Genomic DNA, 18,532 nt, shown 5'->3' on the forward strand with positions numbered 1-18,532 from the left:
AGATTGCTGGAAAAGAAGTTAGTGTCATTGACCACTAATTAATTACCATAATGACTAATGAGATGCTACGTCCGTCCCTCTTTGATTGATTTAGCATGATTATGATGAATAAGTTGAAAATAGGAGTTGAATAATACTTGTTGAAAAGCAATCTCGTCTTTAGAGGATAAAAATTGTGTTGAGAAGAGTAAAATTGGGTGTTATCATAAACCAATATTTTGATTTTAGTTAAAAATTTGTCATATTAGTTATAAGATTGTTTTACTCTCATCTTTCGGGAAGGAAAGGATATTCATAATTACGTGTGAATTGTTGCTCGCTTGATTAGAGAAATTAGCAAAACCTTTGGGAGTTATGTCTCATCCCCTACCTTTTCAGCAAAATATGCGATAAGTCATGGGAAAAAAGAAAAGGGGAAAGAATTGAACTGACACATGATTTTACAAAATGAAACTTAGCGCAAGCAGCAAGTTTAAAAGGCAGCAAATCGGGACAAAAATTTTAAGCTTGTGACAAGTGAGAACTTTATATAGCATGAAGGAAAGAAGAAAACAGATGAGAGACAGAAAAAACGAACTTTATTTAAGGATAAACTTTATTAAGGCCCTGATTGACGACGTTACATCTGACATCCAACTCAAAATTGCCGCTTTCCTGATTGTGATGATGTCTCAGAAAATTTGCAAATAAAGGGCACGGAAAACATTCAATCACAGTGCTGAATTCGAGCCACTTTGGCAAACTCCAATAATCTAGGAATCAGAAACCTAGCAGTGTCAAGAATATTCATCTAAATGAACCAAAAAGACCAGATGGTGATTATTTGCTAATGTCCACATGAAGTGATTTTTTTCCCCTCAAAAAGTTGGAGCTCAGAGAAAATAGATCCTCCAGACTGCTCCATCGCGTTCATATGCTGTTATGTTAAGATAGATGAATCGGCCAAAAGCTGATATCGGATTAATGAACACAGTATCTAATAACCAATAACATATCTCGTTTGGAGATCCCAGTACTGCCTCGATTGCTTCACTGTTTCAGCTCGTTCAGAAGCATGTCTTTCCTTCCAATACTGCTTATATCTGAAAATTCAACAATCGTCACACATTATAAGCTAAGAAGTCAAAGACACAACCCCCTTTTGTAAAAGTTTTGAGTATGAATAAGTGAGGAATAAGCAAATGACATCCCTGTAGATAAAGAAAAAATATATACTCCATTACTCTCTCTATGAACTGACCTTTTCTTCAGAAGCAAATCTAATTCCATCATATGCACGGCATTAGCATAAGTTCCAACCTGCAACAGTAAAATAATTCTTATTTCTCTTTTATTTATTTATTTGGAGAGTGAAGGTAACTAGATGAGCTTCAGTAAAGCTTCAATAAGAGCTTTTTACGTAAGAATCCAGATATTGACAAGAAAACCCTCACCTCACAGAGAAGAGGATAATAATGGGAATAGAAGGCTTCTTTTGTCCGAGAATTAATGATAGTAGATCTCATTTAAACAAGAAGCTGATTAATTCATTCTTCAGGGGCCGATAGCCACTTACTATTCTGCTCAAGCTTGAGTGCACCTCCCATTCCCACTTTAATTGCTCTTAAATGTTCAACCACCAAGGGAGCAGAATCCGTTGTGGAATGATTTCTTTAATGTCTCAGTTGAGCTACACTCCTGTGTACTACTTTAAGCAATTATTTTTTTCTACTCTATTGGCATAATATGGCTCTTGAATAAACCTTTTTTATACTGCTTCATATTTCTCCACTTCTAGTAGACAGCATAGAAGTGCTTTCATTTTTGGTAAGGTGTGATTCCGTTCAATAGAAAATATTTCCATTGAAAATGTTCTACCACAGAAAAATCCAGATTATTTATTTTGGTTTTAGACATAGAGGTTGGCAGCATGTGACAATTGTAAAGGGTGGAGGAGGACATGCTGGCAGTGGTTATGATAGTGGTGAAAAGTAAAGATTGGAAGAATCTATCAATAGGAGGCAATGTTATTGTACAATAAAATGGTAAAACAAAGTTCTACCTCGTTCTTCTGGAAATACATCTTAAATTAGCTTGTGAAACTGAGACCATCTTGAGAGGTTTTGCAAATAGATTCTCAAGATTCTTTTCCAAACTGAAAGACATGCTTGCCCTCAGAGTCATTCGATATTAACACAGGGGGGCTAACTGAGAAGCTGATTTTCAAAAATCAAATTGAGCTTCATTATGAAGACTACCAGGAACTTAAGTGGGCTAAACTAGAAATTCTAAGTGGTATTTTCAATTCGACAAATTTGTATCTTGGTTCATCTATTTCTCTTTTTTGTATTTGCTAGATAGGACATACATAGTTATATGAAGGATGCAAAGCTTACTAGATTACATAGTTTGTTACAAAATATGCCATATATGAACAGAGTTTGAGGAGAAGAGTTAAAGAAGATACGTTTGCTATATATATATATATATACACACACATAACGTGCACTCTACAATTATTAAGTAATGATGGTACTGTACAATATATGCTCTCAAAGTGACAGGAAAACTACTGAGAAATATAAGATTGTATAATAGTGCAAAGAAAAGCCTACCTCTCTGCAAACTGGACATTTTGACTCCTTACTTGCAGCCTTAACGCCTTGGAAAATCATCACAGAAGCTGCAGAGCAGGCACAAGATTTGCAGAAAAGATGCCCACAGCCTAAAGCGTATGGATTGAAGACCATATCCTAGAAATCATGAACAAGTGAGTGATATCATGCCAAGGAAAGGATACAAATATCATGGTTTTATCAAGTGAATTTCTTACCAAGCAGATTGGACAAGTCAGATCGTACTCTAGTTTTACAGAATCTGGAAACATCAAAGTCATAATAGGTTCTGTATCACTGAGATTGCAAGAAAATTGACTGAAAAGCTCATTTGACTTCCCACCATTTGATTCATTGAAATTCAAATATAAAGCCCCTAGTTCAATCAACCATGGTGATTGTAGAATCTCTAGGCGTTCAGCACGCATCTTCGATTTAAAGTTCCTCCCATTCACCGAGCAATGAACCTGCATAAATATGTGCCCGTTTAAAAAGAAAAGAATAAAGTGAAAAAAGGTTTCACATCAAACTGCTGCTCAAGAAAAACACGACACATATGAAACTGTCACTTACTTTATCATATTTCTTAAGAATCTTTTGCATAGCAATAGCATTCATCATTGCATATTCAATTAATATTTGGCACTCTTGCATCATGGCCTGCTGATCATTCTTGAAACATTGGCGCAAGTACTTTTGCATACCAGGAGCAGTATGAAGTTGGAGAAGTCTTCTCACTCTAGAACTGAAGCAACCAGCAATATCAGAAGCCTCCTTCTTCAATTCAGAAAAGAACTTCTGATCACACACTAGAAGAATTCAAAAGTTCATAGTTAAAGGCTGTCGCAGAGCAGAATCAAATGAAGCATGTTAAATGTAAAAGGTTCCAAAAATTTAAAAGGAAAGTCTATGGATCCCGCAAAACTAGCGAAAAGAAATGCTATCTTAAGGTATAAACTAAAATGAATGAAAAAGAACCTGCAAAATGTAATGAAAATAAGAAGAAAAAGGGAAAATTTTGGGTCCAAAATACTCATTACTAACTGCAACAAGATCCTATTTCTGGATATACCAATGCAGCAAATGCTCTTACAATGCTCACTGTTGCATATGCACAATACTACCTGTTATAACTTGTACATTGACAGTGAAAAAGATATGAAAATCTAGGAAACATATATATATGAACAGCTGCATTGCTAGAGTTCATTTAGATAAGAATGCTTTCTAAAAAATGATTTTAATTCCTGAAGATTCATTTGCTCAGACTCAAAAGGATTGATGTACGCACAAGTGGCACTCATGAGAGTGGAGGCTTCCATCTTAACATCAAGAGTTTGGAGTGTTTCAAAAGAGCTTGGAAGGAAGACCATAAGATTTACAATACGCTCAAATGGATGTTTGAAGGAAGAAAGTCAAGGCTCAGGGCGGGAAGAAACCAAAAAGAAGACTAATTTTGGTCCAAGCTTATTTAAGGCCTAGTTTAGGGATATTTTAGTAATTCCTAAGAATTAATTGTTCATCAGTCTTTGATTTTCCAAGATAGTTTTTGGATATTGGTGAAGGTTACTCCTTGTGAATTTTGAGGGAAAACTCTTGTATCTCTTCAATTGAACCAATCTTGAATTCTTGAGGTAAGAATTCCATGTATGAGTTCAATTTCTCTTCCCCATCCTTGGTTTGATTCCCATTAGTTGTTTGCTAATTAATATGTCCAAGTGTTCTTTCTTAGGTGGATTAAGTGCATCTTCTAATTGATTCTATCCTTTCTTTCTCAAATTTTTATCTCTCTGTACTTTGTGTTTACTGTTTGATTTTCGCTTCAGTGCTTACATCAAGAGCTTTTAGGGTATCCTAATGGACTTAGTTTTACCTAGTAGTACACTTGCAGAAAATACTGTAGATCTCCATTTTCGAATTAATGCAAATATTATCACGATATCTCTATTAATGCATTTCTAATAGCTTAGAATAAAATAATCAGGATGTTTCCAATGCCTTTTACGGAGATGCAGTGACTTATTTCAAAACCACTTTCTAAAAGCCTGTACTCTTCATGTCTATAAGATTACCCCTTGGAGGAATTATCAAAGTGAACTTCTCAAACAGTCTAGAATAAATCCAAATTTTGAGGGGGGGGGGGGGGGTCAAGCAATTTGTTGTTGGATTGTCTGAGAAAGATGACCTAAATGTGATTGTAATGCTCATGTACACAGTCTCTGAAACTTCTCAAAGCCCTTGTTCGAAAACATCACGACATGAAGAAAGAAAACTGTTCGTAAAGCTGCTCCAATCATGACAGAAAATAAGAGGGTTATATCTGCAAAATTGCAAACTGGAAGTAATAACCCTGTCCCCAGCATCCTACATTCCTCTCTTCAGTCCTCCTGAGCAATCTGCTAACCACATATACCATCAACATAATCAACAAAAGAGGCAGAAATGCGTAGAGTTAGAATAGTCATCAATGAGAGAGTAATTAGCAAGCCATAATGCACTTTCTGTAGTGACTACCTCTTCTTTTGCCCATCCTTATCCAGAAAGCTCCTTTAACCCCTCTCACAGGCATTCTCAAAGTCCAGTTTGAATAAAACAGTTGAATCATCTGTGCTCCTAATATTATCCGCCAACTCATTATCAACCATGACACATCAGGTTTCTGCCTGCATAACACGAAATCTGTCTGAACCCAATGTCGTAATACCCTCTAGTATCAAACACAATCTAAAAGGCAACACCTGGGTCGCAATCTTTAAGACGCCAATAACAAGGTTGGTAGATCTTATCATTATTCTTATGGAAATTGAGTTACCGCTGAACAAGCCAGATCAAGGTAGAGGTGATAAATCTTTCCTGATACTCACAACAACAACAACTACCCCTCAGTGGCAAAAAAATTGGGGTCCTAAGTATAGACGATAGAGCTCAACGATGGGTTTATTCTCATGAAATAGACTTCATATTAAGTATTGCTATATATGACTACTGGCCTAATTTAAATGGGAAGTTCTGCTTTATCTAATCTATAGATTACACCTTTATGATTGTCCTTCTGCTCTTTCTACGTAGGGGCTCACTCGATGCACACAGATACCTTGTACAAAGAGAATATTCTCCACTAGCCATAATCTTAAGTTGGCCAAGTTAAGCTAGTCTTGGTTGAGCTTTCAGTTGCAATTACATACTTCACATAAAAATTGCCTCTGGTTTCCTCCTTTAGGAGGTATCAAATGTCTAATTTTTATATCTTGTTCCTATCATTTCCTTTCTCTTTTCACTATCATACATAACTCAAAAATAATTAATGTCCCTGTTTATACTTTCCAACATATAAAGAAAACAATCTAATGCCCACAAATTTCTCCCTAAATTTTGTAGCTTCCAAATTTTACTCTGAAAAACCTTGTATAGCATGTGTTAAAATAGATGGAGCTATCAAACATGAGTACAAAGGTTCAGCCAACTTAACACCTCCTAAGTTCAACGTAACTATTTCACGACTACAAAATTATAGTCAAATATGTGAGATTAGACATTTCTGAAGCTTTATGAATCATCACTGATTTCGCTCCATTTAACCTCATCTCAGGCAAATATCCAATTTATTATATATTCTCACCACACAGAATACCGGAATGGGCAAACCATAAAAACAAATTTGGAAGGTTACTAGGTATAACTCCTATTAATGCAAGTGCGTTTTGATCCACAACAGACCTCCTCCAACCCCCCAGTCCCTGAATATAAAATTTACCCACAAATTAAAAAGAGGAGGAAAGAAACAATACGTACATTGGCAAGACTCAAATTGGCACAAATTCGAAGTTTCATGATCATCTTCTTCTCCATTAGAATTGGATTCCTTTAGAGCCGAAGCCCTACAAGCTCTGCAACTCTTGAGAACCTTCTTCAGCCTTTTGTATTCAACATGCGGCGAATATTTGTCCGAAACTTTCCCTTGATCGCCCTGCAGATACTCCATAAAAGTTTCTCCAAACTTCATGATTAAATTAAATCCTTAACAATATCTTCTTCTTATTCTTCTCAGACCCAACCCGATTAATTCAGAAATTTCCAATTCCGCACAAATTGAAGATCATGAATATCTTTGTTGTGGAGTGGTAAATAAATAGGGGGTGGGATTATGGTAATCTGAGAATCTTTTCTTTGGTTTCAAATATTGGCGTGTAGCTGCGGGCAAGCTTAGCTGGTCATTCGTTAAATTTAGGTCTTTATGTATAGCAGGGAAACCAAGAAACAGCTTGTTGCATGTCGTGCACGCGGTGGCAAATATCACAAGTCATGCATGTGTTTTTATTTCTGTCACTTTTACTTTTCTTGCAGTCAAAAATTATAACTCGAGAATATTTATTTTAGAAAATATCATAATTCATACTTATTTAGATAAAAATATTTATAAAATTTCAGCACATATATTCATTGCATACCTTTGAATTATTGAATTTCACATGTTATATCTTATTAGTATTATATAATAGTGCAATTTTACTATATTTGTTTTTACTTATATATAATTGTATAGCCCAAAATTATACACCATACAAAAAAAAAATAATTTATGCAAAATACCCATTGAGCTTAAAATAATTATCCTTCTCTACCCATTTAAAAACTATTTACGATATATATCTATCCCGTTAAAACTAATTACCTAACCTAACTTAGTATGATTTGGCTTGGTTCGGCTTGGGTTGGTTGGGCTCGGCTCGGCTCGGCTCGGCTTGGTAGGAAGAAAACTTTATGGGTCCGGGGTGGGTAAATAGTTTATGGTGGGTGGGTATTTGCAAAAGATCCCCATATAAAAATTCAAAAGTCGCCCAGCAATCTCTAAAACAAACATGTTTAGTGACAAAATGATCCAATTGCAACACAAAATAATATACTTATAGAATAAGATTCGGCAATTAAAATTATATTTATTATTAATACTTGATGGTTATTTACTATACTAGTCTTACGGTACACGTTTTACGCGTGTACCCCATATTATTTAAAAACTTATATACATATTATTAAACTTTGTATATCATGCAATTATACAGTGTCATTCGATAGTAGTTTAAAATTTGAAGTTGAGTTGGAGAGTAGAATAGTTATGAACATTGGGATAAGTTATATCTAATAATAGTATTTAGTAGTATTTGTATTTGTATATAACCAGAGAATGAAACACAATTTTTCATAAAAAATCTTTCTATATATTTTTATTTTTATTATTACTAAGATAATTAAATTATATAAAACTAATTACAGTAGAACCCTTCTAAATTAATATTGTCGGGATCATGAAATATTATTATTTTGTAGAGGTATTATTTAATTGATAAATTAATTATTAATTTAAAGAGTATTTTAGAGATTCAATAAAGGTTAATTTTGATTACATCAAAATCATTGTATCTTACTAATTTATGTATCATATTTATTGAATTAATATAAAAAATAAATTAATTATATATAAAGTACAATGTATGATGTATGATTCATTGTAATATTTTTTCTTATTGAATGATTCATTGTAATGTTTATTGTTTATTCATTGTAATTAATAAATCATTGTAACGTTCATTGTTTCTTAATAATAAAATATTATTCATTATATTTTTAATAAAAATATTCAATGTATGATGGTGAGAGAATAAACTATATAAGCAACGTAGAGAATTTCTTCAAACCGTACCCAACAATGGCTTCTCATCTAAAAGGTATCACAAAATCAACAATGACAGATTAATGAACTTGAGGTCATGATTAATGATCTCGGTTATAGCAATAAAATGGATGTCAATAGCCTGTTGGATTATCCGGCTGAAAATGATACATGTTCAGAGGTCCAGAGCTTAGAGAAAATTATGGATACCATCGGAGAAAACAATATTGATGATGAAGTTGAAGACAATACAATACCTTTGGAACCAGTTACATGTAAGGACGCACTTATCGCGTCGAGAACTCTTCACAATATTTTGGTGCAGTTCGAGAAGACTACACCGGAACTTTTGGCTGCAATAAGAAAAGTTAGAGAAGAGTTTCAACTAGATTTAAATTTTAAGAAAAAACAAAAAACACTAGAATCATATTTCACTAAATTGTCTTAGATATTTTTGTAATTTTAAAGAATTATTAATTTATAAATGGGACCATATATTTATATAGGTGTAACGACCCGATTGGTGGTTTAACTTTTTAGATCTCCCTTCCTCTAATTAAGACTCTCCAATCTATATGTGCTTTTACTGTTTTATGACTTGCGGGGATGGTTGGTTCAGGTTCAGAAGGCTTCGGGTTGAAATTGGAACACCTAGTTCCTTAATAGTGGCCTAAAATGGCCAAATTTGACTTGAGTCAACATTTTGAGTAAACGACATCGGTACCAGGATTTGATGGTTCCTATAGGTTCGTATGATGATTTTGGACTTGGGTGTATGTTTGGATCGAGTTTCGGGTGATCCGGGAGCATTTCGGCGCTTAATGTTGAAAGTTGGCGCATTGAAGGTTTTCAAGTTCTTTAAATTTCGTTTGAAATAGACTTTGGTGTTATCGAGGTCCGTTCGGATTCCAATCTTGGGAATAAGTCCGTATGGTGATTTATGACTTGTACGCAAAATTTGGCGTCATTACGAGTTGTCTAAGTATGATTTAACGCGTTCGGAGCTAGTTGAAGAAGTTTGAACTTCATAAGTTGATTAATTTAGTTTTGGGGTGCGATTCTTAGTTTCGATGTTGTTTTACATGTTCTGAGAGTTTGAGCAGGTCCATATTATATTTATTCACTTGTTGGTGCAGTTGAACGGGATCCCGGGTGAGTTTGGGACCACCCGGAGCTAAGTCTAAAATTGTTGATATGCTAGTTTTGGTTTCCTTCTCCGCAAATGCAGAGGTGGTATCGCGTTCATGGAGAAAGAATTGGGGGGCTAGGCATTTTATTATTTACGTTCGCGATCAAACGGTCACATTCGCGAAGGTTCAGAGGGCCAATGCCCTTCACATTCGCGATTGGCGTGTCGCGTTCGCGATAAATGGAGGGATTGGCTGTCGCGATCGCATGGGCCCTGTCGCAATCGCGAAGAAGGTCTTTCAGGGCCTTGGAAGTTTTGGCTTCGCGATCGCATAGGCATTTTCGCGATCGTGAAGAAGGATTTCTGGGCAGTAGCCTTGATTAAAAATGGAACTTTGGCTTATTTTGTTCATTTCTCTCAACTTGTGTCCGATTTAGAGCTCTTTGGAGCGGTTTTTTCATCTAGCACATTGAGTTTCGGATTGCTCAGCACCGACTTGAGGCTTTTAGTGTGATTTATGGATCGGAAAGTGGATTTGGAAACGAAGTAAGTCTCTTGCCTAAGTATAAGAATCCGTACGTAGCTAAAATCATGCTTATGTCTGTGTAGACTTAAGACTTTACCATGCATTACTTGTATTATTTTCACCCAACTTGTTAGTTTAATTACTTGTATTTATAGTTGAAATTGGATAAAGGATTTCAGGAGACTGAGCTTCTTTACTTTGAGTTTTGGCGGAATACTTGATTGTTAGCGGAAATCATGCCTTCTTTGAGTACTATTCCTATGTAGTAGTCATTGCTCGGAGTTTGTAGAGTTTTCTTTATTCTTGTGGATCGGGCTGAATGCCTTGACAGTATATTAGATGCATCTATGGTTCACGCTGGTCAACCCTCGACAGTGTACACACTATTCTGGATCGGGCCATAAGACCTCGCAATAAATCGTGCGTGATATTGCTCGGAGTCCGATTATACTTGATATTTCTTTCTTGATCTGAGAGTTGAAAATTACTTGTTGGCTCTCATGTGTTAAAGACTTGGCATGTGATAGTTGGAGATTTTAAATTGATATTATGTTTAAGAATCATTATTTACTGTTTGTTATTCCACTGTTATTGTTGTATTTCATGCCTATTTATGATTCCTATACTTTATTTATTGACCTCTAGTAAGTGTCGATATCAGCCCCTCGTTACTACTTCTTTGAGGTTAGACAAGATACTTACTGGGTACATATTGTTTATGTACTCACGCTACAATTCTGCACTAATCGTACAGGGATCAGAGGCAGGTGCATCTGGTGGTCAGTCAGGCGCGTATCCCCGCTACCTAGAGACTTAGTGGTGAGCTGCTTTCTATGCTGCATTCTGCAGCACCCGGAGTCTCCTCATTGTTATATTTACTTTTCTGTCTATCCTACTTCAGACAGTAGTTGTAGGAGGTTTTGTATATTCTACTAGTTTGCTCGTGCACTTGTGACACCGGGTTTTAGAAAATTCTAGTGTTGACGACCAATTTTGACCCTCCCTTTTAAAATTAATTTATTTATACTTAATGATTTACAATAAATGTGTTGAAAATATTTTTTAATCAATACCTATTTTTCATAAAATTAGTAATTAATAGTGTTGAAATTAATAATTTAGTATTATATAATTACAAAATATATCATACTTACTACTTTGAGATTATTAAAATAATCTTTATATACATTACATAGGTTTTATAATTAATTTAATAAGTTATTCCTTAATTTTTAGTTAATTAGCCTACTACTTCAATAATTCGAAATTAATATCATAATTTGGAAAGTAAGGTATTTTTATAAATAATTAATTAATTACGGTAATTAGTAGTGTATTTGATATTTATAATTTCTACAACATTTATTGAAAGTAATTACGTTTATTTAAATTAATTTTAAAGGGGTCAAAGATTAAAAAGGCTATAATTGCAATTTTCTAATTAAATGTAAAATGGTCATTTTTAAAATTATTTCTAGCCCAATACCCAAGTCCAATCCTAATTTAACCCACTCCAAACACCTCCTCACTCCACCTTGGCAATCCATCCCTATCTCCATGAACCAATCAGAGATTGCCATGTCACTGTCCCAATCCACTCACAAAATAAACACAACCCATCCTGGCCGTTGATTTATATCATCAACGGACCAGGATTAATCTCGTTTTCCCATATATTTTAAAAGCCCATCTTGTTTTATCTCTGCCGTTGGATCCAAGAATCCAACGTCCATCGAGTTTTCCCATAAGATTGTTTTTAAAATTCCCAACTCTCAAAAAATCGGAGTCGTTGATCAAATTATCCAACGGCTCCCGTTCCGTCTCTCATTCTTAACCCCAGAGACGACCTAAACCTACCCAAACCCTAAAATCATTTCTCTATTGACCCTGCCAACCCATTTCCCTTTTCTCTCTTCTTTCTCTCGTCCTTCCAGCCTCCATCAACCACAAAACCTTGCACAAATCCATGCAAGGTCAACAAATCAACCATGAATTCATCCTTTCTGTCTTTCCCAACCGCGAATCTCGCTGATTTCATTCTCGTTTCATCACATGAATTCGAAATCCCTAATCTGAAACCCTAAGACTCAAAGATGCAACTTCAAATCTCCAGATTTCCCTTGTGCTTTGTTAAATCGAAGCATGCATGAGTATATCTCAGAACCTCATCATGATTATTCGAGGTCCAGAGGTCAAATACAATGACCTCTTTACATTGGGGCTTTACCCGATGGGTTTTGCCATGAACGGTCACATTCCCTCTTCTCAGGTAAAACTCTCATTGATTTTTCCCTTCTGTTTGTTTCTGATTTCACTCGATCGTGCTTGCATCATCTAGTAATCGTCACTCTCCACTACCGAGTTTGAATTTGTTTGAAATCCTAAGGCTTCAATGGCTACTATAAATTGGGGCTTTCAATGCTCTCACCTAACAATAACCTACCACCTAATACAACACGGAAAAATGAAAGAGAATTAAACCCTAGATTACTCACTGCTTTATTTGTTTCTTCTCCGATTCTGAGTTTTGCCTACTATTCGAGTTTGAGTTCAGAGTCTTAACGGCTAAAAACAAGAGGCTCTTTGGTTTGGTTTGCTGCCCAAAAGAAGGTCAGTGAACCTCAACCTTTCTTTTGGTCATTTAGTTGTATATTATGTTTGCTCTGTTATTGTAAGGCCCCATAAAAATTCGCCAAGGATTTAAGTTTTATGGTTCCAAGGTAAGCTAATGTGCCACAGTATGAATTATTGGATTGTGTAGTTGGTAAAAGAATTTGTAGAAAATGGCGATTCTGTGGTCCATTATGCTATCGACGATCTGTTCCGCTGACCACGGAATCACCAGGGAATGAATCAGAAGCAACTCAAATTTGAAGACTATTTTGTGGCCATTCTGCTGGTCGCACATCCATTCTGCTACTGCGAAATTGCATCGCGGATCTGACCAGACCCAACCTAGAATTTGAAGTCCATTTTGTAGCCATTATGCTGCCCGCATATCCATTCTACTACCGCATAATTGCATCGTAGAATTGATATACAATTTTGTGTCCATTCTGCTGGACACAGTTATGTTCTGCTACCACGGAATTGCACACATAATTGACTTCGGGGGGTTATTTTTTTAAATTTTCTAATCCGACTCTATGCTGATATAAGGCCTTAGGGGGTCATTTTATAAGATATAACTTGATGTTTTAGAGTGAGGATATCAATTTAGAGAGAGAGGGAGAAGCTCTATCAAATTATACTCCTCAATTACTTGCTCTAATCTTGGGAATTCATGAAGGAAAGCTCTGAAGTCTTCTATTAAAGAGGTAAGATCTTATCCCATATCACATGCAATGTCTTACTATGAAATTATGAGTAAGATTTTATTACTTGGGGGGGGGGGGGGGGGTTATGAGATGGTGATCAAAAGCCTATACCTCTATTTCGAATTTGGGGTGTGTGAAGAGAATGTGAGGTGTGGTTCTTGATTTAGGGGTATGTCATTGGGTATGCATGTATCAATGAAGGTGATATGGAGAATATTGAACTATTGTGGGTAGATTGTTGTTTAAAATTGGTTGTGGGTGAAGTAATTCCACTATAAAAACTATATAGTCAAAATTTGCACACTTAATGTTTGACGAAATGCCAATAATGGCTAAACCTATGAATGTCTCCCTAATAGTTGTTCAATTTGATTATGTTGCTATAGATTGAAGTGCTAAGAGTAGTGGATCATCGTAGTAATCCTAAGGTAAGCTCAAACGAGGTATGTTGTCTACACTCTCTTCTCTAGAATCAGAATCCATGAGTTCCTCGTAAGTTCCAGATATGGTTTGTTCAAACTTCTATTCCTACTGTTTCAAATTTTTTTCGATGATTGATTTTGCCCAAATGCTTATGTACCCGAGTCACGTTCGAATTGACCCTATCCTATTATGCTTCCCCTTAGTGGGAAATGTCCAAAGATGGTTGTTGTAACTACTGCATATGATTTGAATCCATGTTTCAATTGTAAATCACCATGCACTCCTTTGTAAGTATTTCCAATGTGTTTTGAGTTCATGAGTTGAAACTGTAGATATCAGGATCTCTTTTTTTTTGGGGGGAAATGTATTCCAAGAATAAATGGTGTATTAATCTCTTATGATCTTAACTTGGGTTTCAATTGCCAAACATTATGCTTAACTCTTTGAAAGATATCCACTGTGTTTAGAGCACTCATTACTAATAAACTTTAAGTCATGATTTCCAGAATGTTCTATATGTTGATGTTTATGATAATGATCCTTGGAAATAAAAAAATGAAAGTGTGAAATATGAAATACGACCATCGTGCCATGAACGAAGAACTCTAGGTATGTCCAAGCGAGCCAATGAAATAAAAGATGTTATGTGTTACAACCCATATTCACGTACGTAAGATCACGTCGTAAGTTAGTCGACGTAAATCCGAGAATAGATTATCTTTGAGATGATAAGAAGTTAATCCTATTGGTCTTAAACGATACAAGGGTGTATAAGAGTGGTTAACAAGTATTAGAAGTTAAACGAATCAAGGATGTTGTAACCCGTATTTTCGGGTAAAACCAGATGTGCTTAATATTCTCAGGAGGTCATGTTTTAAGTTATTTGAATCATATAATATATGTATCATATGTCTTGAAGTCAAACAAGTTATGAAACAAAAGTCGACAAAGGTTGTCGCAACTTACGTTCATAATTTTACTTAAACTTTAGGTCAAATGTTACTAAGCGTTTCTCCCAATTTACTTGGAATTATGGGGCAATCTATCCATCACATTGAAGATCTATGAATCTAGTTTCCGACACATTAAACTGTTTGTTGATACGACGTTGGAGTGGAGACATATTTGCGTTTTCACGAAACTGCGCAAGCAGCTCTCTATGGGACCCACGTAGGCGGTTGAGATATATTGATATATATGAGACGCCTTAAGCCCGTTTTAACTCATTATTTTCACTCTCTACATAACCTATACACCTACAAACTCTCTCTCAAGGTTATCTCATGATTCAAAACCCAAAATAAAGGCAAACAACACAAATCTTGTTCTTCTCATTGTTGCTGATTTTTGGGTGGTTCCAGCTCATGTGGGAGGTTGTTTTAAGTGGTTTAAGTTCTGTAAAATAATCTCTCAAGTTTCTAATATTAACCCTAGGTGATTTCAAATCTTCCAAAGTGATTCTAGTGCTAAAATACCCGAATTGATTGCTAGTTTCGCTTCCTTGTCCTTGTGGAAGCATTGGAAGGATATTTCGTGGTGAAGTAAGGTTAAATTGGAGCTGTTCTATCTGTTTAAAGGTAAGGAACCTCTTACTCAATATGTATTTAATATTATCCAAGTTGCGGCTAAGTCGTTGAAACTAGAACTTGTGAGATATCTATCGAAAGGCTTGTTAGTAATGTTGTTGGTTGGTGGACTATTTTGGGAGGCTTAATATGATTATTGTTGATATCGTTTGGGCTTTTTGATGATTGTTTTAACTTTTGGGAAGTCATATAAATAGGGGAGGTACTGTCCGTTTCATCATAAAATAGGTTGCAGTCGATATATAATAGTTACGACGCTTAAACGATAACAATAGTATCATTTCTCTTATTGTAGACTAAGGAGTCGTGACATTTGCATAGCTTGAGGTTGGGAAGTATATACAAGGTATGTGAGGTTATCCCTTTCCTTCATTTGCACGACTCCGATTGTACATAATGTAATGAACGAGCTTCCAAATATACTCCACTCTTAGAAACTAGCAGTACTTACATTGTTTCCCTTCTTATGGAACGATTGATGTTGATGTTACTTCTCTTATTCTTATGTTATCAATATTATTGGTACTTCCTGATTCTTATAAGATCCATGACGGATAGTTAGTACTAATAACGTGTACGGAGGTTACCGACCTTACGTCACTCCGAAAGGTTCAGAATGTGATTCCAATGAGTCCAACATGCATTATATATGTACCTATTTTACTCTACCGCGCAGCGCTATAGTCGGCCGGGTATGGCACCTATTGTGCAACCACTGATCAGTTGGATTTTACCGAGCTCCACGTGGCCGGGTACGATTCTACCGAGCCTTATGATGGCCGAGTACATTTTTACCGAGCCTATTACGGCCGGGTACGATATGATGATGATGATGGTGATGATGCTAATAAAGGCACATGTTTTTAAAAGTATATATATATATATATATATATATATATATATATATATATATATATATATATATATATATGTATGTATGTATGATGCATTTTATTTCAGTCGCCCTTAGAGGCACTCAGATGTTACAGGTTGGATATTCTCTATATTATATTACTGTTCTTATTTATGCTTTCCTGCCTTACATGCTCAGTACTTTATTCATACTGAAGTCTCTTTTATTTGTGGATGCTGCATGTCGTGCTGCAGGTCCTGATAGACAAGTAGACGCAGCTCCCCCACCATAGTAGGCTGCCCAGTTCAGCGGTTATTGGTGAGATCCTTTCTTCGGACTTGCCGTGGTCTTGGTATGCACTTTTTTATAGACATTATGGGTATGTCGGGGCCCTATTCCAGCAATGTTGCAGCACTTATGTTCCTTTAGAGGCTCATAGATAGGTTTCAACTCATGTATAGTTTGGATTGCCTTGTCAGCTGATTTTTGTTGTATAATCTCTCATGGCAGCTTGTCAGCTCGTACCTTATATATAACTTCATGGAAGCCTTATTGGCCCATGTTATGTATGTTCATGCCATTATCTGTCATTATTGGCTGTTCATGATTCATGTCTACCATTTATGTTGATCTCGTCGGCCCTTATAGATAATAAGAAAGATTAGATAAAATGTATGTTGGTGCTCGGCAGGTATGGCCCGGGTGCCAGTCGTGGCCCTCCAGTTTGGGTCGTGACATTGTGAGTGGTTAAAAGTTCTAATGAAGATATATATTGTATGAAAGGCTATGAAATGAATACATTTATATTTCTATTCCTTTGTATACAAAAATATTTTTGGGAGTATCATTAGCGAGCCGAGGAATGGTGGGTTGTAAAGGCCCGCACCTGAAACTACACGTGCTGGTGAAGGAGTTGATTGAGGGATGGATTCCCGTGGTATATTGTATTGATATTATTCCCCTTAATTGGGATGAGGTGATTTCAAGCAAAAGTTGATGTTGATTCACATGACATATGTGGGGAGACGCCGATCGGGTGTCGATCGGATGCCTTGTCGCGCCCATGGTGGTTCCTCCTTCTTATTATTGTATTTGATTCACATCACATGTCGATCCATCTTCATTCGTGGAGAGATGGCTTAGCCGATCGAGCTGTGATCGGACTCTATGTCTCATGCACGGTGAGATGATCGGTGGCTAATGATCTCCCAACCAAAATTGTTAATAGTTAATTGGAATTGATTATGTTTTAACTTGGCATTTAGTATTACTTGAGTTCTTTATTGATTCAATATTTACATCATTTTATGTTGGTACTCTACTCCATGAGAGGGTATTTGGTTTTACATTCTAGTACTATTCCATATGTACTAATGTCCCTTTTGCCGGGGGCGTTGCATCTTTAATGGATTGTCCCGACCCCCAATTTCCCTCCGTAGGATGTTATGATGACACCTAGTCTTTACGACTAGGTAAGCCTAACATTCAATATAACTTGACAGGGATAATCAACAAAATACTAAAAACAAGTCTGAATAACTGATATAAACTCCTGAAAATAGAATCAACGACAGTACACTCCCTTAAACCGGTGGAACTGAGTCATAAGCTCTACAGAGTGAACTAAAATAATTACTACATCACCGTCTGAATGAAATTACAACAAGAAATAAGGAATAAGAAAGGTGACTCCGAGGCCTACGAACGTGGAGCAAGTATACCTTGAAGTCTCCCGAACACAACAACACAACTCAAAGCTAGCATCCGGCACGGGCAGACGTACCTGGATCTGCATAAAAAGATGTGTAGAAGTATAGTATGAGTGCACCACAACGGTACCCAATAAGTATCAAGCCTAACCTGAGTAGAGTAGTGACGATGCCAGGTCAAGACACCTATGGAAATCAGATAAATAACTGATATGAAACAATTAACATCATGAACTAATACCAGAATTGTAAGCACGGAAATAACATAAAGAAATCAGTTAAAGAGAACCACAATGATCATATTCGGAAAATAACTGACAAAAATAAGGAAGAATAAAATAACAAGAATCACAACGAGGTACCGTCTCGTGTACAATATGAATCACCATCGAGGTACCACTTCGTGTATATGTATCAATAATCACAACCGAGGTACCGCATCGTATTCACGATTCAAAATCTCAATCACAATCTTTACTTATACCGCCGCGTGAGCCTTACATTTGAAATAGGTTTTGAAAACAGTTTTTCTGAAATAGCTACACGCACTTTAGCCCACCTTATGATGCCGCGTGGCTTCACGTAGTTCCCTTACAAGCAACACATATATACGTCCCACCTTGTACCGCCGCATGCACATTAACCCCAAGCCTTATACCGTCGCATGCGCGTCAATATCACATCATAATAATAACTCGCACCACAAGTGCCCATATGTCACAAC

General features: G+C 36.1%; 1 protein-coding gene across 1 annotated transcript; it reads right to left on the reverse strand.

Annotated features, from left to right (window-relative positions):
* Positions 1-558: 558 nt before the first annotated feature.
* LOC104110752 (probable E3 ubiquitin-protein ligase BAH1-like) lies at positions 559-6,871 on the reverse strand. The gene is made up of 6 exons (XM_009620294.4): positions 6,387-6,871; positions 3,168-3,403; positions 2,813-3,061; positions 2,595-2,732; positions 1,241-1,299; positions 559-1,082 (listed from the first exon to the last, which is right to left on the reverse strand). Exons 1-6 carry the CDS (start codon positions 6,595-6,597, stop codon positions 977-979), a joined length of 999 nt encoding a protein of 332 aa, XP_009618589.1. The 5' UTR covers positions 6,598-6,871; the 3' UTR covers positions 559-976.
* Between the last annotated feature and the right edge of the window lie 11,661 nt (positions 6,872-18,532).

Source organism: Nicotiana tomentosiformis, chromosome 1, assembly GCF_000390325.3.
Source record: "Nicotiana tomentosiformis chromosome 1, ASM39032v3, whole genome shotgun sequence".
In the NCBI taxonomy this organism is placed as follows: Eukaryota; Viridiplantae; Streptophyta; class Magnoliopsida; order Solanales; family Solanaceae; genus Nicotiana; species Nicotiana tomentosiformis.